Here is a 26,376-nt window from a genome sequence, read left to right on the forward strand (position 1 = left end):
GCACCCGGGTCCGAGCGGTGCCCCAGAGCCCGCATGGGCAGCATGGAGCAGCCTCGCAGCCCACCCGCAAAAGCCCACTGCATTCGGTGACCGCCCCCCACCCCCGACCAGGCCTTCAACGTGGTGTTCGAGAAGGCCATCCAGAAGACCGCCCCCGCCGACAAGGTCAAACAGCGTGTGACCAACCTGACGGACGAGATCACCTACTCCGTGTACATGTACACGGCCCGTGGGCTCTTCGAGCGAGACAGACTCATCTTCCTCGCACAGGTGGCATTTCAGGTAACATCTGGCCTCGATGCCCCATGTGTGGTCCTTGGACCCACAGCACCGGAGCCCCGTGGGGTGAGGTGGGGTGCTGGGGGAGAGAGAGAGAGAGAGAGAGAGAGAGAGAGAGAGAGAGAGAGAGAGAGTGTGTGTGTGTGTGTGGTGGGGGGGTTGTTGGAAATGCAGATTCTCAGGCTCCGGCTCAGACCCAGTGGATCCAAACCTGCATTTTTAACAATATGAGGAACACACCTGGGCTCTTGAGCTGGTACCAGGAAAGGTGTCCCAATGGGAGCCATTGAAGGGGAGGTCAGTTAAAGAGAGACGTCATTCTAGTCCCTTGAAGTCATGTCGAGCCGACAGTCCCGCCTTAGCGGTTAGCCCGCTGTGGATGGGAAAGAAAGGTACTAATGAGTAAACATCCCCCCTGTTTTTACAGACCTGCTGAAATATTTAAAGATTCTGGTTCCACTAAATTGATTAAACAGCCTCTCCGCCACTTTGTTTGCACCATGTTATAAGTGTTACTGGGAACACGGATTTCATAGCTAGCTTGGGCATCGATGTCAACCCAGCTTTCCATCCAAACTCCAACTTGGAATTAGGGGTCCAGGTTAAGGAGGTTACTTTTCCATGTGAATCTCTGAGTAACGGGTTCACTGTTTCTCTCCCTGCTAAGAGCACATCAAGATAAGTTTCCTTGATGCTCCCCCTAATTTTCCAGAGTAGAATGTATTCTTTTCAGGCCCAAAGAACTTTTTATTTTACTAAGGTAAAAAAAAAGAGAGAGACCCTGACTCAGGGGAAACTCTCTGTGGAATCTGAGAAAGCAGCTGTGTGAGCTCCTGGCTGGGGAGGTTACAGTGACTGCGGCCCCGGCTCCCCCGCCGTCCATCTGAGATGAGGGGCTGGGCCAGTGGCCCAACAAGCCACTTCAGTGACCAAGACAGGGCCTGCTAGAAGCCCAGAGAGCTTGTGCGCACAAGTGGCAAGGTGACTTCGAATGTGACCAGAAAACGTATATACCCAAAAGAATTGCAAACATGTGTTCAAACAAATACATGCATATAAACATTCATGGCAGCATTATTCACAACAGCCAAACGGCAAAAACAACCCAAACGTCCAACAATGGACTGATGGGTAAACAAGATGTGGTCTCGCCATACACTGGCCCATTATTCGTCCATAAAAAGAATGAAGCCCTGACACACGCTACAACATGGATGAACCTTGAAAACACGCTCAGATGCAAAAGGCCTCATGTTGTATGATTCCATTTACTGGAAATGTCCAGAACAGGCAAATCTGTAGAGACAGAGAGTAGACTGATGGTTGCCTGAGGGTGGGACTGCTGAAGGGTAGGGGCTTTGCCTCTGGGGTGATGAAAAAGCTCTGCACCTGGACAGTGGTGATGGTTGTACAACAGTGTGAACGCACTAAATGCCACTGGATTTCAGACTGTAATAGGGTTAAAATGGTACATTTTTATGCTGTGCGTATTGTACCGCAATTTAAAAACAAACAAGGTGCTGACCAAGCTTTGGGCTGACCCCAAAGGGGGCAGGGCAGTGCTTACCCTGCAGGCAAGGGGTACGAGCCCCTGTTGTAGGGCAACATCTAAGCGAGCCCCACGGCCCCTCAGGTCTTGTCCATGAAGAAAGAGCTGAACCCGGTGGAGCTGGATTTCCTTCTGCGGTTCCCGTTCAAGGCCGGGGTCATGTCACCCGTGGACTTCCTGCCGCATCAGGGGTGGGGCGGCATCAAGGTTGGCCTTCAGACTTGAACACTGTGTTCTCTCCCCACCTCGCGGCCTTTCCTGCTCGCCCCGGACACGTTTACAGGGTGCTCCCGGCCATAACATTCAGTAGAACGAGGAGGCCTCAGAGGTGGGACCAGGCACTGATGGGCTGCCTGCCAGCTCACGGGGACTGTGCTGTCCTACTGGAGCGCAGCAACTTCATCATCACGTCCCTGCAGGCGGCAAGCTGAGCCGCGATGGGCCCCAGGGTGGGTCCAGGGGTCGCCCCTCCGCCGCTTCCCCTCACTTCCAGGAAAATGCAAAGTGTCAAGGCTATTCCTCAGAATCCTGGGGCCCTCACTGTGTCAGTTCAGAAAGATCAGAGGAAGGCGGCCCCCTGGGATGAGCAGGGCCCCTGTTCCAGAGCCCCCGGAGAAGCAGCCAGGAGTCACATCCCTAATCAGATTCCTCCCTCGTCCCAGCCATTCATCCCCAGCAGCTCATCGTTTGAGCGACAGGCCCTATGGTCATGCTTTTCCCGGAGCCCGCGGGGAAGGCGCCCACTGGGATGGGGGAGAGCTGAAAGGCCGTCTGCCCCCAGGCCCTCTCGGAGATGGATGAGTTCAAGAACCTGGACAGCGACATCGAGGGATCCGCCAAACGGTGGAAGAAGCTCGTGGAGTCGGAAGCCCCTGAAAAGGAGATCTTCCCCAAGGAGTGGAAGAACAAAACGGCGCTGCAGAAGCTGTGCATGATGAGGTGCGTGCGGCCCGACCGCATGACCTACGCCATCAAGTGAGTGCCCCCACCCCACCCCACCCCCGCTCCAGACTGGGCCTGGGCCTCAGGGCTGGGGAGTGCGAGCCTCGGCCACATAGTGGATGGGATCCCATCCCACCCACCAATTCCCGTTCTGAGTTCTAGTAGCTCTGGGGTCTCTGAAGGTGGCCAACAGGAACCCCTGCCTCCCCTGACCCTGGCCGAGGAGAGGCACCCCAAGATAAGCGACGGGAAGATAAAACTCCCCGGGTTGGCCACCAAGATTTTAAAAAAGCCTGGGCGTGCTGCCAGTACAGGGGACACGGGTTCGAGCCCTGGTCCGGGAAGATCCCACATGCTGCGGAGCAACTAAGCCCGTGCACCACAACTACTGAGCCTGCACTCTAGAGTCCATGAGCCACAACTACTGAGCCCACGTGCCACAACTACTGAAGCCTGCACGCCTAGAGCCCGTGCTCCGCAACAAGAGAGGCCACCGCTCGCCACAACCAGAGAAAGCCCGCACGTGGCAACAAAGACCCAATGCAGCCATAAATAAATAAATAAATAAAATATTTTTTAAAAAAATCCCAGGCACTAATGACCTCCGAGGCCACGACCACGCAGGGTCCTTTAAGGATGCTGTGGGGAGAAAACAGTGGCAGAGCCATCAGCATCCGAGGACGTTCATGGCCTCAGTGGCTGGATTTAGAGTAAATCTTTTATTTTTATGGCTTGTTCGCAAAGAGAACCATTCTGCTTTCGTGAACAATCTCTCTGGATCTGAAACGCCTCCAGGACTGGAAACTTAACCATCGGGTTTCAGCACCCGTTCCTTTCACTCCCCAAAGCACAGAAAGACTTCAGGAATATCAACAGCTGTAACATCTGCACGGCCGGCCTGGGCAGGCCATGGCGTCATGGGGGAGGGAGGGAATGAAACAGGCCCCGTCCTCAGAGGGGCGTCTTGGTTCTCCGTTTGTCCTCGTGGCCTGAAAGCCACCAGATTTCCCAAAAGACGCCCACGTCCATAATAGAATTCCCCTCTAACAAAGCAGAGGCCTGACTCACACCCACTGGTTGTTTACAGACATGTGTTTCTGTTTTGCTTTGTTTTCTCGGGACTGAAGAGGAAAGGGACCACGAGGGGTTCTGGGTGCAGGAGGGGAGCGGGCGGACTGAAGCAAGAAATCACGTCACAAGGGAGAGTTGAGCTGGTCCAGGGAGAAAGCAGGAAGTCATCCGGGAAGGTCGGACATGGACAGTGTGGGGAAGGCCAGGCGAAGGGCACTGAGCATCCAGGGGGACACCGCCTGCGGGTGAGCTGAGCACGTGTGGGTGTCCAGCCCCAAGGCCCCCAGAGCACCCTTGAGAGCCACCCGAGTCACCACGGCAGAAAACGCATCAGGACCACGTGGGTGACCGCAAACGCCAGGCAAACCCAAGTCATGCTCTGCAGTGTTTGCGAGGAAAGCAGACTCATCTCCCGAATCAAACAGGGCAGTGGAGCTGAAGAGCAAGGAAGTTCAACTCCAAGTCCACAGCGAATAGTAATAACACACAGTCGTCAAGAGCGTGGGTGCCAGGCGCGCTCAGAGCCTTCCCCCCCCCAGACCCCGGGTTCACTCCGCCCTCCGCCAACCTCTCGAGCCGGGCACCTCCCCTCCTCTGGGTCCACAGGCCCAGGGAGGGTAACTCGCCCATGGCGGGGCGGGGTGCTGGCAACGGGCTCCCCAGAACAGCAGCCCGGGTCTGTAGCACCTGCCAGCGTGCAAGCCGCTGGGGGCGGCTCCAGCACCCCTGTGCCCAGGACACAGCGCCAGGAGCAGCGGAGCCCGACCGGAACCAGGCGCCCTCTATTCTGCATCATCACTTCAGCCACAGAGAATGACCACATGGCCTGGCCACGTCAGGAGCAGCAAGGAGCTCGTGACATTCCTGCCCCAGGCAGGACCTGTACCTTCTAGAATTCCTTCCCGGGCAAGGACTCTAGCACTGACGTTCCGGGTCAATTCCAAAGGCCAGAATCAAGCACAACCAGGGGCCTTGCGCAGGAGCCCTCCCACCGGCTGTGGTCAGCGCTGGCTCAGGGGTCTGTACAGAAGCCAGCAAAGGCCAGACCCGGGAGCGAATGACAGGTATCACTCTCACAGGAGTGGGAAGGCCCGCCTGGCAACTGCCCGCAGACTCCCCGTTGACTCAGAGGGAAGCTTCTATGTGAACAGGTCCACCCACGGGTCTTCACGATGCTCAGAGCGCTCAGATCGCCGACTCCTTGGGAATAAGTGCGTTCGCTCCCAGGGAGGCTGCCGTCGGCCTTCTGTCAAAGGCCGCACCGGACATAAGTTTAGCTCCTGTGGTTCATTCAGATACAGTGAGCTCAGCCACCTGTGGTCAAGGGAGAGGGGCAGAGAGCTGAGATCCCAAGGTCACCCTGAGAGGGGCCTCGCCTGACCCCAGCCTTATCAGGGTCAAGATAGAGTTTGGGGCTTGGAACAGAGGGGTGCTTATGTAAAGAGAAGTTTGGGTTTTTTCTGTGACTTTCCTGATGATCCATGTTTTGCGGTCCATGGAGCTCACCAAAGCGACTGTAATGCACGCGTCCTTCCTCCTCAGAGCCCCCGTCGGGGGAGATCCTCAGGATGCAGAGGCCGATCTAGGCTCTGTTGCTTGTTGCTGCCCTGGTCTGGAGAGCAGATAGGAAGTGTGTGGGAAACAGGAAGCCACTAGAAACATCCCTTCCTTGGGAGCGTTGAGATGTGGTCACCTGGAACCCTTGCAGCCCGGGTTCCCTCCCGGTTGACCCTGCACGCCTTTGAAAGCTGGCTGAGAGCCTCTCACCTGTCTGTGCACAGGTGGACGGGAGCAAAGGGTGCCCAGCGCGAACACCGCCAAATACCGCGCACGCTCCCCTCCACACCCTCCCTGCCTGCAGGAGGCCCCTGTAGAGACCGACTCTCCAGCTAGAGGCCCTTCTCTGCCTAAGAAAGTCCCCCAGAAAAACGGTCCCTCGCCTCGGGTCTGACCAGGTGTGTCCCCCTCAGGAACTTTGTGGAGGAGAAGATGGGCAGCAAGTTCGTGGAGGGCTGGAGCGTTGAGTTCTCCAAGTCCTACGAGGAGAGCAGCCCCTCCACCCCCATCTTCTTCATCCTCTCCCCGGGTGCTGACCCCCTGAAGGACGTGGAGGCCCTGGGTAAGTGCGGCCGGGTCTGGGCAGAAGCGAGTCCAAACCGCAGTGAGACGGCCCCTCACACCCACTAGCAGGGCAGGTATCAGACACACGGAAGTGACAGGTGTCGGGAGGGTGTGGAGGGACGGGGCCTGTGCATCGCTGGTGGGAATGTGAGCAGGTGGTCCCTCCCTAAGTCACACATCGAGTCACCACATGTCCCGGCAATTCCACTCCTGGGGACGTTCCCAACGGAGCCGAGAACAGGTGTCCAAACAAACAGGTCCCCTCATGACGGCCAAAAGGTAGATCCAACCCACACGTCCATCAGCTGATGAATGGCTGATGGCAAAGTGGTAAATCATAAAAGGGAACGGAGCACTGACACAGGCTACACCGTGGACGGAACGAGAAAACACTGCCGAAGGCAGGAAGCCAGACACAAAAGGCTCCACGGTATACGATTCCTTGTATCTGAAACGTCCAGAACTGGGGGATCCATAGAGGCAGAAAGCAGATTAGTGGTTGCCAGGGGCTGGGGCGGGAACAGGATGCAGAATGACTGTTTAGTGGGTACAGGGTTTCCTTCTGGGGTGATAAAAATGTCCTGGAACCAGATAAACAGTCGCACGACACTGAATTATTAAATGTCCCTAAATCGTACACTTTAAGATGGCTTTTAAAGTGGTACATTTGATGTTATGTGTATTTTACCACAATTTTAAAAGGGGGAGGGTGTGGAATTCCCAGCTGTGGATCACAGAAGCTCCATTTTTGTCATTCAGCCGTCCCCATGCTTTTCCTGTTTTCCTTTCCTTTAGGGAAAAAATTGGGATTTACCATAGACAACGGGAAACTCCATAACGTGTCCCTGGGGCAGGGACAAGAGGTGGTGGCGGAGAATGCCCTGGACCTGGCTGTGAAGAAGGGACACTGGGTCATTCTGCAGGTACGGGGGTGGGCGGCACCCGTGCCTCTTGGGTGAGGGCTCCCAGCGTCAGCGCCCGCGGGGCTTGGCCTGAAGGCCTGAAAGAAAGCAGGTTATGGGATTCGCATTCACAAGTGTGGCTGGGAATCCTACAGCCCCTGAAGGAGGGGGCAGGAGGCGCCCACACCAAGCACAGCCCTGCCTGGGTTGGCAGGTGGCGTGAGGCATCACCACGGAAAGTGTGGATTCTTCAGCAGAGTGAGAAAGACATCCCCTCCTCCCCCTTGTTGGCTCGACTGCCCCCCCTCGGTCCTGCAGCCCCTCCAAGCACAACCCCCCCACCGACCACCGCCAGGTCCCGGCTGGTCCCACTGCAGGGCCTCCTCGGCGTCCGCAGACCCACGGCGTGGCTGACCTCAGTCCACAGGGCCTAGCCTGGTCCCATGCGGGGACCTCAGGTTCAAGTCATTTCTTTCTGTTCATTTTCTTTTACAAAATGATCGCCATGACGAGTCCAGTTACCATCTGTCACCAAAGACATTACCTCATATTCCCCACACTGTACATTTCATACCTGTGACTCTTCTATTTTGTAACTGGAAGTTTGTACCTCTTAACTGCCCTCACCTATTTCTCTCCTCCCCGCACCCCTCTGGCAACCACCTGTTTGTGCTCTGTATCTGTGACTCTGTTTTGCTGTGTTTGTGTGTTTTGCTTTTTAGATTCCACATATAAGTGAAATCATACAGTATTTGTCTTTCTCTGTCTGACTTATTTCACTTAGCATCATATTCTCTAGGTCCGGCCATGTTGTCGCAGGTGGCAAAGTTTCTTTTTTATGGCTAGTATTCCATTGTGTATATACACCGCACCTTCTTTACCCACTCACCTGTTGATGGGCATTTAAGTTGCTTCCACATCTTGGCAATTGTGAATAATGCTGCTATGAACATAGGGGTGCACGTATCTTTTGGAATCAGTGTTTTCATTTTCTTTGGATAAATACCCAGAATTGGAATTACTGGATGACACAGTAGTTCTATTTTTAATTTTGTGAGGAGCCTCCAAACTGTTTTCCATAGTGGCTGTGCCAATTTACAATCCCACCAACAGTGCATGAGGGTTCTCTTTTCTCCAAGTCATTTCTTTTTTTTTTATATAAATTTATTTGTTTATTTATTTATTATTTTTGGCTGTGTTGGGTCTTTGTTGCTGCGTGCAGGCTTTCTCTAGTTGTGGCGAGCGAGGGCTACTCTTCGTTGCAATGCGCGGGCTTCTTATTGCGGTGGCTTCTCTTGTTGTGGAGCACAGGCTCTAGGGCACGTGGGCTTCAGCAGTTGTGGCACATGGGCTCAGTAGTTGTGGCTCGCGGGCTCAGTAGTTGTGGCTCACGGGCTCTAGAGCGCAGGCTCAGTAGTTGTGGTGCACGGGCTTAGTTGCTTGGCAGCCTGTGGGATCTTCCTGGACCAGGGCTTGAACCCGTGTCCCCTGTACTGGCAGGCGGATTCTTAACAATTGCATCACCAGGGAAGTCCCTCTAAGTCATTTCTTTTTACTGAAGCCTCTCAGAGGAGGGGTGGGGACCGTATAATCTCAGCCCTTATGCCGGTGGAGGGCGGGAAGGACCCGCCACAAGGCTGGAGGTCCTGAACGAACTGAGAACAAACTTCAACTCTGGGGGCTCAGTTGCTCAGTGAAATTATCAAGCATGGCCAGAGCCCTGGGAAGGGCGGACAGCAGGGTGGGGAGTGCGGGTGCCATTGGGGAGGGGCCTGCCCTGTGAGCCCGGGGTGGGGAGGAGTGTGCAGGCACTAAGCCCTGGTCTTGGCCGCAGAACGTCCACCTGGTGGCCCAGTGGCTGAGCACCCTGGACAAGAAGCTGGAGCAGTACAGTGTCAGCAGCCACGATGACTACCGCGTGTTCATCAGCGCCGAGCCAGCCCCCAGCCCCGAGTCCCACATCATCCCCCAGGGCATCCTGGAGAATGCCATCAAAATCACCAACGAGCCACCCACGGGCATGTACGCCAACCTGCACAAGGCCCTGGACCTCTTCACCCAGGTAGCGTGGCCTCCCCCCGTGTCCCGTGCCTGGCCCAGCGTCAGCGCCTGCCGGTTCTCTCCCACTCACACCACCCCCAACGCACACACACTCCTTGAGCCACAAAATGAACAGATCCCCGAAGGACTGTGCAAAACGCAAATGACCTAAAGTGCCTGGCGCACAGCTTCATAGAGCAGAAATGTGTATTGTCCATCAGTTTCATGACCTGCACGTCAGCCCCGGTAAGTGCGGGCCGGGTCCTCGGCTTGTCCAAGCACCTTAGGAAGGGGCCAAGCTCCCGAGGTGGTTCCCTGAGGGTCACTCAGCCTTGCTGGAGCCACAGTGCTGCCCAGTCCGCTGCTCTCACTCCCCATGAGACGCGATGCTGTGGGAAGGCCGGGTGCGGAGGGGATGGGGCCGCAGCGCCCGGCTGGAGGGCGGTGGTGACAGACGGGAGGGCGGTAGTGCCCGCTGCACAGGGCTCCGTGCTCTGGTCCCAGGCCCAGTCTTCCTCCCTCGACAAGTAGGCCCCACTGCCTTGTGGAGGGACGCCGGGCGGCCTGGCCCTGCAGGGTGGGTAGGGGGGCCTCGGCCTGCCTGTCCACGCTGTGTCCGCCTGGACCTTTGTTCATGTGACTCCTCCCCCATCCAGACCTCCCAGCCCCCAACCTGCCAAGTGTGTAGCCTTCCCTGGCACCCCCTCCCCTCCGCAAATCCCCAGCATCTGCGTCCATTCTTTTGGTACCTGATCTTCATCTGTTCTATACTAGAACTTTCTGGGTGCACGCATGTGGTCTCCCAAGTGAGTCTAAAACCGTTTTCAAGAAGGAACCCCGTATTCTCTGATAATACCCAGCAAAGATCTACGTACGGAGCACATTGTGCCAATGTGGTGTAACGTCTATATCTGATTTCTTTAATTTATGTGACAATATCTGAGTCATCCACTAACCTCTCCCTATGGGCTGAAAGGACCCACCAAGGTCAGAGTGTAAAGTCACAGAGAACGGAAAGCAGGAAAACAGATGTGCAGACTGGGTCCTTCCTTCAAACAGTATGTTCGTGTGCCCAGGACGTGGTAGGCTCAGGGAACAGACAATGAACAAGATCCGTTACGCGGGGGACTGGCCTAGTCTGGTGAGGGGCGTGGACACGTTCACAGGGGTGAGAACAGGGTGTGATGAACATGTGGGGACATGCACGGAGCCCCAGGGCGACGCAGCTCACACTGGGGGCTGCAGGCCAGTGCGGGGTCCCGGAGCTGTTTGCTGCTGTCTGTCCTGAGTCAGTACGGAGGTGGAGAGGAGGCATGCGGTGAGTTCTGTAGCATTTCGACATCGCCGTCAATCCAAGCACGTGATCCGTTTTTCATTTCTATCATATTTTGCTAAAATATCAGTCAGTGATGGAGTGGGGGAGGGTGGCGAGGTCGGCAGGGAGCTGGTCCCCCACTTGCAGGAGTCTGGGGCCTGCTTCAGGCCGCAGAGTGGCTCCCGAGCCAGGCTTGGCCGGGGGGTGGGTGTCGAGGTGGAGACAGCTGATGCGCGACGGGCAAGCAACAGAAAATGCAAGAGCCTCTGAGCCCGGGGAGCAGCTCCCCACGGTGCGTGGAGCCCGCTGGGGCCTCTGGCAGGGAACATGGGGGCCGGGAGGACGCGGACGGGCTGCTGGGCTTTGGGGAGATGCTCTGGCTGCTTGGAGTCAGCGGGAAGCGCAGTCGCTGTCAGGCAGAAGCGAGGTGGGGCTGCCCGACTGAGGACAGGCGGGGGGAAACGTGGCTGGGGCTTGCTGAGGTGCTCGAGGGCTCCCTAACTTTGTGCATCACCTAAGGCGTCTGCAAAGATCAGAAGGGAAGCCATGAGGAAAGCTGGGCCCTCTTGCTTCCTGAGGGGACCCTCCCAAGTTCGGGGGCCCACTGCCTTCACAGAGTTTCACAGGAAGAGGCAGTAGTGGCTGGGACGCGCCCAGACCATCCTCGGGCACATCTGTGACCACAGAGCCCAGAGGCCCAGGAGTCCAGTGATGAGCGGTCCAACCAGAGGGAAGTCTCTGGAGGCAGATGGAACCTGCCAGGCCTTCCCTCAGCCTCGGGCCTGGCGGGTTCCTTCCTCTGGTTGGCGGTCTCAGTCTGCACCCTTTCACGGCCGATGTCTGGAAGGGTCCAGCCAGGCCTGTCTCCTGAGCCCACAGCTGACAGGTGACGGCGCCATCTCTAGGACAGGCATTGAGAAAGGATCTGGGGGGGATGTTGGGGTGATGGAGCCCCCATCTGCGCCCCTCCCTTTCCATGTTTGCTGGAGGGGACCCCAGCCGGGCATCTGTGTCAGGGCTCCCATGGAATCAGGACAGGGCCCCTCCCTTGTTACACCTGGTGCATTTTTTCCTGGCACTTTTCCCGACGATGACCATTTGATAGGTGTCTGTCCCCTGGTCCAGCTTTCTGGCCGCCGTGCCTGCTGCCCCCGGCCACTGGGAGGCACTCATAGGGCTGAGTGGGTGAAGAGGAGCCCAGCTTAACTTCCAGAAGCCTCTGTGTTCAGAGGCACTCACTTAGCAAAGACTAACCCGTTAAAGTCGCACAAACCAGAGAGAACTGGGCTTCAGAATTTGGGCTGGGCTGGCCTTTCCGTGGGGCCACCTGCTTTCAGAAAGGGTTTGCTCAGCATCCCCTCCTCCTTTACAGATCGTTTTTGGCGCGTTTGGGGTACTGCTGGCTTGCAGATGATGAGGAACGTTGATAATTGCGGGGGAATTATATTGGGGAATATTTTCTTAGGAAGATGTATCAATAATTTGACTTGTAACCAATACTTAGTGATACAGCTGCATTTCTGCAGGAAGCAAGGACAAGAAAGCGCCCTCCACCCGACTCTACAGGTCGGGAGAGACTCGGGAAACCGGCTCAGAGCAGTCGATGGCCTTAGGCCCCACCCCTCATCCCCACCTGCACCCCCAGCGAAGCAGCTGGCAAAGACGGCCCTGTGCAGACCGTGCCTGACCCGGGGTGCTTGCCCTCCTGCAGGACACACTGGAGATGTGCACCAAGGAGATCGAGTTCAAGTGCATCCTCTTCTCTCTGTGCTACTTCCACGCCGTGGTGGCCGAGAGGCGCAAGTTTGGGGCCCAGGGCTGGAACAGGTCATACCCCTTCAACAATGGGGACCTCACCATCTCCATCAACGTGCTCTACAACTACCTGGAGGCCAACTCCAAGGTAAGGGCCCACCTGGAGACCAGCTGGGTGGTCCTCCCGCCCTGCCTTCCTTTCAATTATTCTGTCTCACATTTTAAGAGACACTGAATAGGTTTCATAGGCCAAAGAAAATCTGAAAACGTGCGACTCTTCTGTGACCCCAGCAATCTGATATAATGATTACCACCCAGGCCCTGGCCACCACCTCCAGCAGTTCTCAGCCGTCTGGCAATTTTTCCGACTCCACGGGAGTCAATATCTTTGGGGACCTGCCAGTCCTACACCCGAACAGGGACTCCCCCAGAAAGGCCAGCCCCCCGGACAGCATGAGCCTAGAGAAGACACGAAAGGGCTGCCTGGGCTGCAGGCCTTGCCGACAGAACACAGGTTCAGAGGGAAGGCCAAAAAAAAAAAATCTCCCTGGAGACACAGAGCACTTCCTTTCATTTGTGTTGAAAATTAAAACCAGTGTGTCCGGTGCTGTGCGAGCTGTTGCGAGGGCTGCCGCGAGGCGGCTCCATGGCCGGGAGGGCCTGTCTGCGGGCCCAGAAGGGAGACTCGCGCCCCAGGTGGGGTGAAGCCCGCTGTGAGCCCCCCTCTAGATGTGGCCACCCCCTCGGGAACTGAGAGCCAGCCGTTCTCCCCACCTGACTGGCTCCTCTTGGGATCTTACGTGAAGCGTGGCGCTGGCACAGGACCCGTCTCCGTGACCCCCAGGGGGAGGCAGAAGGGAACCCCGTAAGCCCAGGGCTCCTCCGTGCTCCTGCGGCCGGCGCCTTCCTACACCAACAGAGCTGGACGTTCCGCTTACCCAGGAGGCTCCCGAGAACCTGCCCAGGGCACCCGGACACACCCCTGCATCACCCCCTCCCTGTCCCAGCGCCCCAGGGCCAAGGCGCCCGCCGCTTTGGGGCACGGTGGGCGCCCCAGGGGCCTGGCTAGAGGCCTGAGGCTCACACACCCTCTCCAAGCTTTGGGGACTGAGCGACCAGGGGCAGAGGGTGTCCGGCCCATCGTAACAAAGCTCAGACGCGCTGGGAGGGGAGACCTGGGCCAGCTGCCCCCAGACCCCGGAGGAAGACGACCCCCCAGGACAACTGCCACCCCAGCCTGAGCCTGGAATGTTGTTGGCTTAGTTCCTGGCCAAACACCGGAAGTCGGCCCTCCTCGGGGGAGGGTGACAGTGGTCTCCGTGGGCAGGTGCCGGGGGTCAGTTCACCTATGACAGGGTCTGAGCTGAACGCCGGTGGCACATCTTACAATAAACGCACAAGTAAATAAACGCAAGAAGATGTGAAGAAAGAATTTCCTCATCACAGCAGCTTCGTCAGAGCAGTTCTCTCCAGGGAGATTCCAGTGGGAGGAGCAGTCTTGCTAGATGTTTCTAACGACATTTACGCAGACGCTTCCCTTGTTACACACCCACAGAACCCTAGCTGGGTAAGAAACTGCTCGAGAACGCACACCATGTGCCCCAGTGACCAGCAGAGTGAGGCGTGAGTGACGCTCGGTGTCCGCTCATCAGTGTGTGATCAAGCCGGGGCCCCAGGCCTGCGCAGCCTGACCTTCCCTTTGTCCCAGCTCGCAGCAGGGAGGCAACGTTGAATAACCTCCTGTGAGGATGTCGCCCTCGGCCTGCGACGAGCCAGTCTATCCTCCCAACTCTGAGGAAGTCGACTCAGACTCTGAGGGCGAGGCCTGGCAACGTGTCTCTGACAAACGCTCTGGGGACTCCATCCGGCAGGTGCGGGCACGTGGACGGCACCCGTCCCCCGGGGGTTAGTCCCACTACCCTGCATCCCAGGAGGCAGCTCACGGGGGCCGGAGAGGCAAACTGGGATGTACCCAGCCCCACTTTGCAGGAGAAACAGAAGCTGTCCCCAAAGCAAATATGCAAAATGCAGAAAAGGCAGCTCAGCACATACCCAAGATAACCAAGCAGAGAGAAAAAGTGCAAGTCACAAGATGATGATCAAGAGGATATTAATGGTTTGTTGATTTATTTATTTTTGGTTGCGTTGGGTCTTCTTTGCTGTGCACAGGCTTTCTCTAGTTGCGGCGAGCGGGGGCTACTCTTTGTTGTGGTATGCGGGCTTCTCATTGTGGTGGCTTCTCTTGCTGTGGAGCACGGGCTCTAGGAGCGCGGGCTCCAGTAGTTGTGGCATGCGGACTCCAGTAGTTGTGGCTCGCGGGCTCTAGAGCGCAGGGTCAGTAGTTGTGGCTCGTGGGCTCTAGAGTGCGGGCTCAGTAGTTGTGGCACGCAGGCTCTAGAGCGCGGGCTCAGTAGTTGTGGCACGCAGGCTCTAGAGCGCAGGCTCAGTAGTTGTGGCTCGCAGGCTCTAGAGCGCGGGCTCAGTAGTTGTGGCGCACGGGCTTAGTTGCTCCGCGGCATGTGGGATCTTCCCGGACCAGGGCTGGAAGCTGTGTCCCCTGCACTGGCAGGCGGATTCTTAACCACTGAGCCCCCCTGGGAAGCCCCGATATTAATATTTTAAGTCAAAGTTCATGAGAGCACATCAGACACTTGATAAATCAGCAAGTTCTTATCCAATTAACTTCAACTTGCCCGCATTTGGTAAACAGCGGCCATCCAGGCAGGGCACTGTGGGAGTTACATAAATGCCCACCTTGCCCTTAAAGAGCCACAATCCTCAGAGAAACTCGTGTGTGTGCTGTGCTGCCCAGCGCGTCAGCCGCCACCAGATGTGACATGCAGCAAGTCCCAGCCGAGGGGAACGAGACACTCTGGATTTCAGAAGCTTGGTCTAAAACAAAAAAAGAACATAAAATACCTTATTCATAGTTTTTATGCTGAGTGCCTGTTGGAACAATCTTTCCACTTGAGTGGCTGCTGGCAAATCGGAAGTTACGTGCGTGGCTGCCCTGTGAGGCTCCTGCTACCGGACAGCGCCGTGCAGGAGGTGCAGCTACGTGCTGGGACCGGGGCAGGAGAACGGGTTCCTGGCTCTGTGGAGGGGCCGCGCTCGAGCCGCTCTGGAGGAGGAGCATGGTCATGGCCATGTGATGGCCAAAGGAGCGGCATCCCAGGCTGAGGGCACAGCGTGGAAGCAGAGGCAGAACAGAGGGCAGTGAGAGTGGCCGAGGGTGGGATGCACGGAGAGGCCCAGCCGCCAGGGGGCGCACTTGTGTGCACTGCCCGGTTTGGTCCGGTTCCCTCGGGCCCAGAAGCCAAGGTTCTGGCGGGGAGGCTACTTGCCAGAGCTGGCTGTGCCACCAAGACCTCAGGGGCACGCGTGGGCAAGGCTACTGTAGTATAATCGGAACCAGGGCCCTTTGGGGGATCAGAAAGTAGACCCACTCGATAGATCCTGAAGGCACGACGAACTGGACGTGATTCATGGCCAGAAAGATCTACGGTGCCCAAGAGCCAACACCCCATCCACAAAGAGTTACCGCCCTTGCTGGAGACGGCGGTGAAGGGAGAGGTCACAGGTGGCTCCACACTTCCATTTCCAAGCGTGGGGAACAAAGTGGGGGGGCACGGGCAGAGGGAGCGTGTGGGAGCTGGGCGGGGGGGGCCTGCGGGGTCTGCAGTGCCGGTGCTGGGGTCGGGGAGGTCATGTCAAGGGAGAGCGCAGAGAAGCGGGGCGGGCACAGGGCCGGGCCGGCCTGGCTGGGGGTGGGGTGGAGGCAGGGGAAGCTGGCAAGCCCCTCATGCGAGGAGCCCGGCAGGAAGAGGGCCAAGGAGGAGCTGGTGGCCGAGTCAGGGGGCAGGAAGGGCCAGGCTTGGGTCTGGTGACCGAGGGTAGCAGGTGACCCTGCAGACCTGGGGGAAGCAGGGGTGACAGGAGGGGCTGGCAGACCCAGGAAGGGGTGGGGCACAGGGTCCCCTGACGGCCACCACCCTTCTGAAGGTGCCCTGGGACGATCTCCGCTACCTCTTTGGGGAAATTATGTACGGCGGCCACATCACCGACGACTGGGACCGCCGGCTCTGCAGGACGTACCTGGAGGAGTACATCCGGGCGGAGATGCTGGAGGGAGAGATCCTGCTGGCCCCGGGCTTTCAGATCCCCCCCAACCTGGACTACAAGGTGAGGGCTCCTTCCAGGGACGGGTAACACATTAAACATTAGCTCCCTCTGTGACGCAAAGAAACAGAGGTCAGTGCCGTCCCGCGGGCTCCCTGGCAAGGATGGACCACCAATAATCAAGCAAGTGGACAGGCAACCCAAATAAGAGGGCTTGAAAGGCAGCCTCCATGGAGGAGAGTGGAAACCCTGTGTGGCTGGGGAGCAGCCCCAAAAGGGGGTCAGGGAAATGAGGTTCGGTACAGAGGGCGAGACGTGGACAGAACGTTCTGGGAAGCGACGCTTAATAAACGGAGGACACGGGTTCCGGCCTGCACAGCTCTCCCTGCCTACCCAGCCCCCACCCCTTTTGCAGGGTTACCACGAATACATCGACGAGAACCTGCCCCCCGAAAGCCCCTACCTGTACGGCCTGCACCCCAATGCAGAGATTGGCTTCCTGACGGTCACCTCGGAGAAGCTGTTCCGCACCATCCTGGAAATGCAGCCCAAAGAAACCGAACCGGGAGCCGGCGGCACCGGGGTATCTCGCGAGGAGAAGGTAGGAGCCTGACTACCCATCGGGCAACAGAGGAAGGACAGGGCCTGGGGGCACAACGACCGGCAGCAGCCCCTGGGAGCTTGTTAGCAACCTCATCGGGCCCCACTCCAGACCTCAGGATCAGGAACGTGGGGGTGGGGGAGGCTGCAAGCGGGCTGCTGCAGCCCAGACGGAGCACCAAGGGCTGAGCTAGAGAGAGGCGGGGCATCTCGGCGTGCTCGCCCGAGCAGCCTCCCTCCCTGCGGCTCCTCACTCCCCTGGCTGGGCTCCCGAGAGGGCCTGCCCCGCGAACACAAGGGCAGCAGCCGAAGTCCTGGGAGGGCAGCGCATGTGGCTCAGGCAGGGCAGTCTAGACGCTGAAACCAGTCCCCCCCAGATGTGCTTAGGTGAGCACGGGGGACAGATCCCATGAACACTCACCGCAATAGCACAGCGCAGACGACGCAAGAGCATTTAAAAATTCCCAGCTGCCAGGGTTACCTCTGCCCTCTCAAAAGGCATTGGCACCTTGGCACTTATTAAAATATTCCGGACAAGCTCTACTAAAACTTAGCTAAGTATTGGGCTTCCCAGTTAAGTAGACCAAATTCTTGACTGGAAGACTCTCAGTGCTCTGAGGCCCCTTGACCTTTTCTTTGTCTAATGACTGAAACCAGAGATCTACGGATGGTGCTCTGGTGGCAATAGTGCTCGTGACCACCATGTGGGCCGCCCCTTGAGAGGGTGTGCCCAGCACGGTGCCTGCAGACAGCCCACACCAAGCACGAGGTGATCTGAGGGGGGAGGGAGGCAGTGCATTCAGGGATGGCTGAAGGCACCAGGCTAGGGCAGCCTGATGCTCCCGTGGCCAGAGCCACATGGCCTTGACAAGGAAGCCAGAACACTAAAGCCTGCTGGCCACGATTACCTTCCCCTGATCAAACGCGAGGCTGCACCTCCGTGATCCCGTTTTTCTGGCAACTCCGCCTGCCTTGCTCCTGGGCTCGGAGCTGAACGTCGGGGCAGCACCCAGGCCCTGGCGCTGGGGGAGGGCTGGGGGTGCGGGCACAGTGACATGGGCTGGCTGGGGGCTGGCTTCCAGGTGAAGGCCATGCTGGATGAGATCCTGGAGAAGATCCCGGAGACCTTCAACATGGCCGAGATCATGGCCAAGGCCGCCGAGAAGACCCCCTACGTGGTTGTCGCCTTCCAAGAATGTGAGAGAATGAACATCCTGACCAACGAAATGCGCCGCTCGCTGAAGGAGCTGAACCTGGGGCTGAAGGTAAAAACGGGGGTGGCAGGACCTGGGGTGTGACTTGGGACACGGGCTGGCCACCGCAGGCTGACTTCCCTTGGCCGCAAGACCAACAAGCCCCAGGCCACCGGGGGAGGGCGGCACCTTGAGTTCCCCAGTCTGGAGGAGTGGGCCCCTCAGGGCATCTGCAGGGGCACTGCACAGACCCACATCAACTCACGACACGGGGTGGGGGGGGTGCTCGCCCACCTGAGAGCAGGTGAAACAAGGCATAGGACTGACCGGGTCTGCGTCTGTGCCGAGCGCCCCAGCACCCCTGTCTGCGTATCCCTCAGGGAGAACTGACCATCACGACCGACATGGAAGACCTGTCCACGGCTCTGTTCTATGACACTGTGCCCGACACGTGGATGGCCCGGGCCTACCCCTCAAGGATGGGCCTGGCGGCCTGGTACGCCGACCTGCTGCTCCGCATCAGGGTAAGGACAGGCTTATGGGGGAGCCGCTGGCCTGACGCTCAGCAAACCTGCCCCCAGGGCCTGAGGAGTGAGGCTGGGTGCGGGGTGGGGGGGCGGACATGCATCCCCGTCAGAGGCCTGGAGGCCCCTGCTGGCCTGGTCTTGGTCGGAGCACAGCTGGAAGGGCCTGGGCCACACCACGAGCACGCAGGCCCGACAACGCAGGAACTTCCTCCCCGAAGGAGAAAAGGGCGAGCGCGAAGCAAGAGCTGCTTCTGTGGCCGCAGGTGCAGAGGCCCTCCCAGCAGAGCCCAGGAGGCTCCAGGGACACCCGTCAGGGGAGCCACCTCCTGGGGGAGAAAGAGAGCAGCAGCCTCTTTCAGACCCAAATCCTCTCAATCGTGAGCCCCGCTCCTGGACCCTGCTCTCCCCGTCCAGACCGTGAGGGGCGTCTCGGGCAGGCGGCCGTCCTCTGTGCAGAGGCGGGTAGGCTCTAGCACGGCCCCGCTCCCGTCCCCTGCAGGAGCTAGAGGCCTGGACGACGGACTTCACACTGCCTACCACCGTGTGGCTGGCCGGCTTCTTCAACCCGCAGTCCTTCCTCACGGCCATCATGCAGTCCATGGCCAGGAAGAACGAGTGGCCACTGGACAAGATGTGTCTGTCTGTGGAGGTGACCAAGAAGAACCGGGAGGACATGACCGCGCCCCCCCGGGAGGGCTCCTACGTGTATGGGCTCTTCATGGAAGGTAACGGGCACTGGCAGGGGAAGCACCGGGGGCACGTGGGCTCACAGTGGCCTGAGGAGCCCAACCACGCGCCGGCCTCCGCTTGGCTCTGCTGCGGTGCAGGCTCGTCGGCAGACCTGAGCCCCCGTTTTGAGGCCATAAGGAGGGGGGTGAGGGTCCAGGAGCCCACCTCTGTCAGGGCTACTGTCCAACCACCGCAACCCCGAGGCACAGGTTCAAGGGCAGGGAGGCCCGGCCGGCCCCCTCCCCTGAGCCCAGTGCGAGGCCATCCCATGGCCAGGTCCCAGCAGCAGGGGTGGGGGTGGGGGGCGAGGCTGGCACTCATTCAGTTCCGCCCACGTCACCCCTGTCCTGCACCTGGCAAGGTCAGACAGGACCGGACGGCAGGCCCACTCTGAGTTGAGTGCCAGCGACTCCCCCACCCTCCTTAGCGACTGATGTCACCCCTTTACCCCCTCCCCGTGCCCACATCACCCAAGACAAGCACAGCAGCAACCGTTCTCCATGTTTATTTTGGAATTACAGACAGGAAATGTAAGCATCATTAAATAGGGTGAGTAGAAATAAGTCTGGTTCAAGGCAATAACAGTTCTATGTGCATATACATATTTATACTGTGCAGGTACACATAGGACAGTCGCTACATAGGGAGGGAAGCAGGGAGCTTTAGTCTGTCATTTTCAGCTAGAGTTGTTATGATTTCCTGCCACTGAAATGAACAAGGCTGACACATGAGGCTCTGAAACCACCACGCACGTAGACAATGGAGCCCAGCGCTTTAGGGCTGATCTGTCCCTCAGAGGTGCACAGCGAGACACACAGGCAGTCACGCCGTGCACACGACCCCCACCCCGTCCTCTGCCTACAGCGCCCCCTGCAACAATTCCTGTGCAGTCCAGGCCCTGGCACCTGGCCTATCTCTGCAGGGGTGCGGGTGCAAGCCAGGCCCCTCCCCTCCCCCACTGCCAGCACGACAGATGGGAACTGGGAACCAGTCACCTCACCCTGGGCCACCCTGACCCTCGGCCGTGCTGTCCCTGCAGGAGCTCGCTGGGACACCCAGACGGGAGTCATCGCCGAAGCGCGGCTGAAAGAGCTGACGCCGGCCATGCCCGTCATCTTCATCAAGGCCATCCCTGTGGACCGCATGGAGACCAAGAACATCTATGAGTGTCCCGTGTACAAAACACGCATCCGCGGCCCCACCTACGTCTGGACCTTTAACCTGAAGACCAAAGAGAAGGCAGCAAAGTGGATCCTGGCAGCCGTGGCGCTGCTCCTACAGGTCTAGCTGGAGCCCCGAGTCCCGCCGCGAGGCCCATGCTGCCCGGGGCCAGGTACTGACCGCAACTTCAAATTTACAGTTAGGAACTCAGCCTTGCAACTATCACTTACTTTCACAGGAACTGATGATGATTGCCTTTTTGTTCTCCTAAATAATCGAGGCACTTTATAACCATGCACATCTAGACTAGCCAGAGGGTGGAGGGCAGCCTGGGAGAGGGGGTGTGGATTGGATTAAAACAATGAAGCCACTTAGCCAGGTTTGTCTGATTCACTTGAGCCGGCCTGATGGCCACCAGGGGCCTGGCACAGGCTTGGGGGTGAGGCCCCACTTCCCAGCAGCCAGGGGAGCATCCCAGGAACCAAACCCCCAAATCCTGACTTCCCACAGGGTCAGTTGGGTTTATCTTTTCCCACCGGTGGCATGTAGGGTTAGAGCTGGAGGCAGTCACACCCGTGCCTGATGCTACCTGCAAACACCCACCACTAAGGGCCAGGGTGTTCCATTCCCATACAAACAGGAGCGGCCACTGCCACAGGCACTGTCCCCTAAAGCACTATTCCTTCTCTCAAGCAAGAAAACCTCCTTCGATTATGGTAATGCCGCCTCCCTGCCCCAGAATTCTGAAAAGCAAACTATTCCACGGAGGGGCCATTTCCATACAGCTCAAGTGCTTCCCTGTCAACTGCCCACTTTCTGAAACTGCTGGGAACAGGAGGGACCACTTTAAACACATGTCTGTGTCCTGGGAGGTTGCGATAAATGGTCGTCTCCTCTTAGTTCTGGGCAGCATGTTCGTTGTCTTTTGTCTCCCTCCCCTCTCCCCCGCATCAGTTCTCACTTCCTGCCACCAGACAAAGTAGACTTTAAAACAAAGTCTACAATAGTAGACAAAGAAGGGCATTATGTAACAATAAAGGGATCAATACAAGAAGACAATATAACGTTCATTAAACATATATGCACCTAATATAGAAGCACCTAAATGTATAAGGCAAATATTAACAGATGTAAAGGGAGAAACTGACAATAACAACAAATAGCAAGGGACTTTAACAACCCTTTAAATCAATGGACAGATCATCCAGAAAGTCAATAAGGAAACAGTAGTCTCAAATGACATATTAGGTCAGTTGGACTTAATAGATAACTAGAGCACATTCCATCCAAAAGCAGAAGAATACACATTCTTTTCAAGTGCACACGGAACATTCACCAGGATGGATCATGTGCTAGGCCACAAAACAAGACTTGACAGATTTAAGAGTACAGAAATTATATCAAGCATTTTTTTCCAACCACAACAGTATAAAACTAGAAAGCAATTCTAGGAAGAAAAATGGAAAAATACATACACACGGAGACTAAACAACATGCTACCCCCCCAAAAAAAAAAACCAATGGGTTAATGAAGAAATCAAAAAGGAAATCAGAAAATACTTCCAGACAAACAAAAATAAAAACACAACTTTCCAACATCTATGGGATGCAGCAAAACCAGTTCTAAGAGGGAAGTTCATAGCGATACAGGCCCACCTCAAAACAAGAAAAATCTCAAACAACCTAACCCACCATCTAGGAATTAATTAGAATTAGAAAATGAAGAACAAACAAAGCCCAAGTCAGCAGAAGAGGGACAGGTGCTCAGCAGCCAAGACACCCTGACTTCCATCTGCAGGCACTGCGCCCCAGGGCTGAGCGCTGCAGAACCGCAGTGGGCACAGGGAGGCCAGGGCACGGGCGACAGGGCTAAGGAGAGGTGGTGTGTACACACACACACACGCACGCACGCACGCACGCCAGCAGGGACAGGCCCCCATCTGACGGACCTAGGTAATGGGTGCAGACAAAATGAGACGATGATGAACTAGAAAATCAGGGGTACAGGAAGGCAGCTAGCAGGGCCCACAGACTCCAGTGGGGGCCCACAGGCTGGCACCTCGGTGTTTTCTAGCTTCAAAGCAGAGTAAAGCAAGCACCACCCCGCCGCACCCCCCCACACCTGGCCTCCTTCTAAGTTCAACTTGATGCTGAAGTAGTTTTGTGAAAACTTTTTTCCAAGTATTCACCCAATCCATGGGTGAAGAAGAGGTCCTAGAAGCCCTAACTCCAAGGCCAATAATTTACAACAATCCTGGGGCCTGGTGGGGCTAAGAGGGAGAAGGAAAAATGCCCCTCAAATCCTCCCTTCCTGGGGCCTAGAGACTCCACCCCTTTGGAAGGCAGGAGTCCTGCCCCCAGAGCCTGGCCACCGGGCAACCACCTCTGCTGGCCAGGAGGGGTCACTGCAGCCCTTTGTGTCCAGGCTGGAGGGCCAGGAGAGCCACCACTCTGCTGGAGGACATAAAACTGCCAGTGGCCACCAGGCAACTCATTTTAATCCCTGGTAATAAGCACAAAATGGGGAGGTTTTCCAGTTTTGCCTAAAGCCTGAAATAAAACATTTATTCCACACTCTACACATTGTGGGTAGATGACAAAATTCTCTTCGAACTTTGCGAAAGATGATCCACCTTGCTTGGAGTTGCAATCCAGCCTTGGGGAGACAGAGGCTGGGACAAAAGCTATGCTGCGTCTAAAGGTGCCGTGACGCCTGCAGCAGTCCCGGTGGGTGGAAGGGTAGGGGCCCTGGCTGGGGCGAGTGCCCGGGGGAAGAGGGAGGGCCCCGCCCAGGACCATCCTAAAGGCAACCGGCAGAGACAAAGCGAGCAGCTCGCAAAGGGGGCAGCCGCGGATTGCTCAAGCCCAGCCGTGGCATGGCACAATGCTCGCTCTGGCCCCACAGCATCTGCAGGAATGCAAACACTGTTTACTGAAAGCCTCTCTCCAAACAGAAACCCAGTGCCCCGGCACAGGCACATTCCTTGGCTCCCCTCCTCTCCCTGTCCCACAGGACGATCCAATAACTGGTTTGGAGGCAAACAGTGTGCACTGATGTGCTGCCGCCCCCAGGCAGCGTGGCGTGGCCACTGCTCCACCCGACTCCCCACCACGACAGCCTGCAGGTCTGCCCAGGCCCAGGGGAGGGGCTGTGGCGCACTGTCTGACGGGGTGCCCCCCGGCGCCGGCGCCCCACGCACACAGCAAGGTGGCGCGGGCGAGGCCAGCCACGGCCTCCCAGGACCCACGGACGAACGCGACCATCGGAGCCACCAGCCCTCTGGAGGGAGACGACGAGAAGCTGCCTCCAGAGCCGATGGGCAGGGATGGAATCCCGTCTGCTGCCCCCGGCCCCAAGGAGGAGCTGCCATGCCCTGGGGCTGCGAGGACTTCTCTCTGGGCAAGGTTCAAGGACCTGAAGGTCTGGGGACTGGGCAGGGAGGTTCTGAAATCTGCTCCTGGAGACACTGGGGGCGGCACAGGAGCACACGGGTAGATACCAGAAGAAGCAGGTAAAAGAGTCAAAAGTGGCTGCTAGGGGGAAGGAAGGGCCGCTGCATCTTGCTGGCCTGTCGGTTTTACTCTCTAAATTTGCAGGTTATCTGAATGAAACTTAAAGTAATTAAAATGCTGAGGAAAAAAATGAAACCAATAAAATTTTTTAAAGTGAGGCTGAAAAGAGAACCATGGTACCAGGCCGCAGGGGCCGCGGGCTGCACACAGTGCCAACGCGGACGACGCTCGGCCGCTCAATCCTTTATCCTTGTCCTCCCGCCTCCTCTCTCCCTTCCCCACAGGCCAAAGGCCCACCCATTCCCATCCCCACCCCACCCGCTAGCGTGGGCTGGACCAGCAAAGTCCGGCCCAGAACATCTCACCCGGGAGACTGATCCCATCTGGGGCCACACGGGGGGAGGTCAGGGTCTAAAGTGATCTGGAACCCACAGGGTGACTCAGGAGAGACCCCACCTCCGACAGCAGCTGCACCCTGGCCGGCGGGCAGCTCAGGTGAGGCCTCGTCTCGTCCTCCCGTGGGACACGGCCAGAGGCCCGGCCGCTAGGGGGAGGCTCCTGGGCAGGCGGAGCACGTCCTGCTACCAGCTGCCGGCACGACAGCATCTCACCTCCGCAAGCGCACGTCACAGAAGCGTCCGGGAGCTGAGGCAGCAACCCCGGGGCCTCTCAGACCGGCCGCTGCGGTGGCCCAGGGCGGCCAGGACGCTCCCAACCAAGAGCGAGCGCTGCCCCTCCGCTCCCACTGCCTTCGGGACGGCGTGCGCAGCAGCGAGGAGGGGGCGCAGAATCTACCTCTGTACCCGGTGGCCACCAGGCCCTCACGCCAGGGCCGCCTCCGGCCCCCGGGGACGGGAGAGCGTAAGCGGGCCGCACGATGCTGACCGCACCACAGCCCCAGGACGTGGCAGAAGGTAAAAGGGCTGCCTCACTTGGCACCAGGCTTCCAAAACCTCCACACCCACCCACGAGCCCAGACGTACACCCCTGGACATGTAACCAAGAAAGGATGAAAGGGCCCTGGAGTCCCTGCGAGAGGCCCCGGGGACCCCCACTGGGGGGAGCCCCCTGTCCCCCTAGTGACCCCCTGGGAAACCGCACTGGGCCGGCCCGGTAGTCAGTACCTGCTGTTCTCAGAAGAAGTTCTTAATCAGCGGAGTCACCATCTTCACCCACAGCTTCACCTGCCGGCTCGGCTGCTCAAAGGTGGCAGAGGACACCACGCCCGACCTCAGGTAGAGCTGCTCCTGCTCCTGGGGAAGAGGAACAAACAGGAGTGAGGGGTCGGCTCCAGCACCAGGTGACGCAGCCTGCCGGCCCAGGGGCTCCGTGGGGGCCCCAGCGCAGGTCGCCCCTGTACACAGTCCTTAGAAAAGCCAAGAAGCCAGTGTGTTTCAATTTTTAAGACCAACCAAGACGTATGTGGGACAGGCAATTCAGAGTTGAAGAAATACAGCTGGTGGAAAAAATATTTAAAAGTTCGCCCTCACTAAATGAGGTAGTGCCCATTAAAATAATGAGATTTTCTTTAAATGAGACACAGTTTTTTCTTCTCTCAAACTGGCCAAGAGTTGTTTTGTAACATCATCGCCCTCTGCTGATGAAGGCCGAGGGAACAGGCACTCTCGGACACTGCTGATGGAATGAATGGAAAGGGGGCGCGAATCATCTGTAGAGCAATTTGGCAACAAGTACCAAAAGCCTTAAAAAGCTCCACTTGCAAGAGTTTATCCCAAGAAAATAACTATGCACTAAGATTTTTGTGTACTGATATTTATCACACCAACATTTATGACAGAGAAAACCTGGAAACCCCCTAAATGTCCACCAACCAGCTAATTAAATATAATAAACCCACATGACAAATCAGCATTCACCATAAGATAATCATACTCTAGAAAAACATTTACTTAACCATATGGGAAAGTGCAAATATATTAAGTGAAAGACACTGGATATGAGTTAACATACACAATATAATCCTACTTTCGTTAAGAAGAAAAAAACAAGTTACACCTCTCCATATGCACACAGAACAAGACAGACAGGAGCAATCAAAGCGATTTCAGTGACTCTCTCTGGATGAAAGGATTATAGCGTCCTGTAACTTTTCTCGATTCTTACAATGAACGACTATTACTTACATATTTAAAAACAGGTTAAAAAACACTGATATAAGCCTCGTCTTAAATTGTGTTTAGAATCTTTGAGAGGAGAAACTCTTTTTAAAACATTACACCCTACAAGTGCTGTGTTTCCCTAATAAGGTATCGAAGCTTTCAAAGGGCAAAAGGCAGCAGTCAGGGGATGTGATTCTGTGTCCACCACCAGGAGTGGTGACATCCCTCTCTGAACCTTGTGTCCCTTTAATCTATAAAATACTGACTTTACCCACACTATGGTGAGGATCCCCCAACGCTGGCTTTGCAAACACCCTGTCCACTGCGGGACCAGGAGCCCCAAGGGACAGTGGATGCCACCGCACCATCCCACTGGGAGCTGGACGCAGGAATGGAAGCCACGTCCCTGGCAAACTCCTCTGACCCAGGGAGGACAGGGG

General features: G+C 57.1%; 2 protein-coding genes across 9 annotated transcripts in view; one reads left to right on the plus strand and one right to left on the minus strand.

Moving 5' to 3' along the window:
* DNAH17 (dynein axonemal heavy chain 17) overlaps window positions 1-22,372 on the plus strand; it is a gene marked incomplete at its 5' end in the record, with an annotated part of 111,651 nt that extends 89,279 nt beyond the window's left edge. For both annotated transcript variants that reach the window (XM_082602739.1, XM_082602740.1), the window contains 13 exons: window positions 112-282; window positions 1,913-2,035; window positions 2,610-2,803; window positions 5,812-5,960; window positions 6,758-6,885; window positions 8,699-8,926; window positions 11,931-12,122; window positions 15,977-16,156; window positions 16,509-16,694; window positions 17,776-17,958; window positions 18,267-18,410; window positions 18,913-19,138; window positions 20,182-22,372. In XM_082602739.1, coding sequence (XP_082458865.1) covers window positions 112-282; window positions 1,913-2,035; window positions 2,610-2,803; window positions 5,812-5,960; window positions 6,758-6,885; window positions 8,699-8,926; window positions 11,931-12,122; window positions 15,977-16,156; window positions 16,509-16,694; window positions 17,776-17,958; window positions 18,267-18,410; window positions 18,913-19,138; window positions 20,182-20,429 — 2,352 coding nt within the window. In that variant the 3' untranslated portion in view covers window positions 20,430-22,372. The remainder of the gene's footprint in view (window positions 1-111; window positions 283-1,912; window positions 2,036-2,609; window positions 2,804-5,811; window positions 5,961-6,757; window positions 6,886-8,698; window positions 8,927-11,930; window positions 12,123-15,976; window positions 16,157-16,508; window positions 16,695-17,775; window positions 17,959-18,266; window positions 18,411-18,912; window positions 19,139-20,181) is intronic.
* The window catches only part of PGS1 (phosphatidylglycerophosphate synthase 1), a 56,931-nt gene continuing 44,616 nt past the window's right edge, over window positions 14,062-26,376 (minus strand). For 4 of the 7 annotated variants that reach the window (XR_014291812.1, XM_082602745.1, XM_082602743.1 and 1 more), the window contains 2 exons: window positions 24,941-25,069; window positions 14,062-14,866 (listed from right to left, as the gene is read on the minus strand). Coding sequence is in view for 4 of the 7 variants with exons in the window: in XM_082602745.1 (XP_082458871.1) it covers window positions 24,950-25,069 (120 nt within the window). In the remaining 3 variants the exon portion in view is untranslated. Of the gene's footprint in view, window positions 14,867-19,631; window positions 20,275-24,940; window positions 25,070-26,376 lie in introns of those variants that run through there. The other 3 variants (XR_014291813.1, XM_082602742.1, XM_082602744.1) reach the window with 2 other exon arrangements.

This window comes from Mesoplodon mirus (genome assembly GCF_964341445.2).
Source record: "Mesoplodon mirus genome assembly, chromosome: 18".
NCBI lineage: Eukaryota > Metazoa > Chordata > Mammalia > Artiodactyla > Ziphiidae > Mesoplodon > Mesoplodon mirus.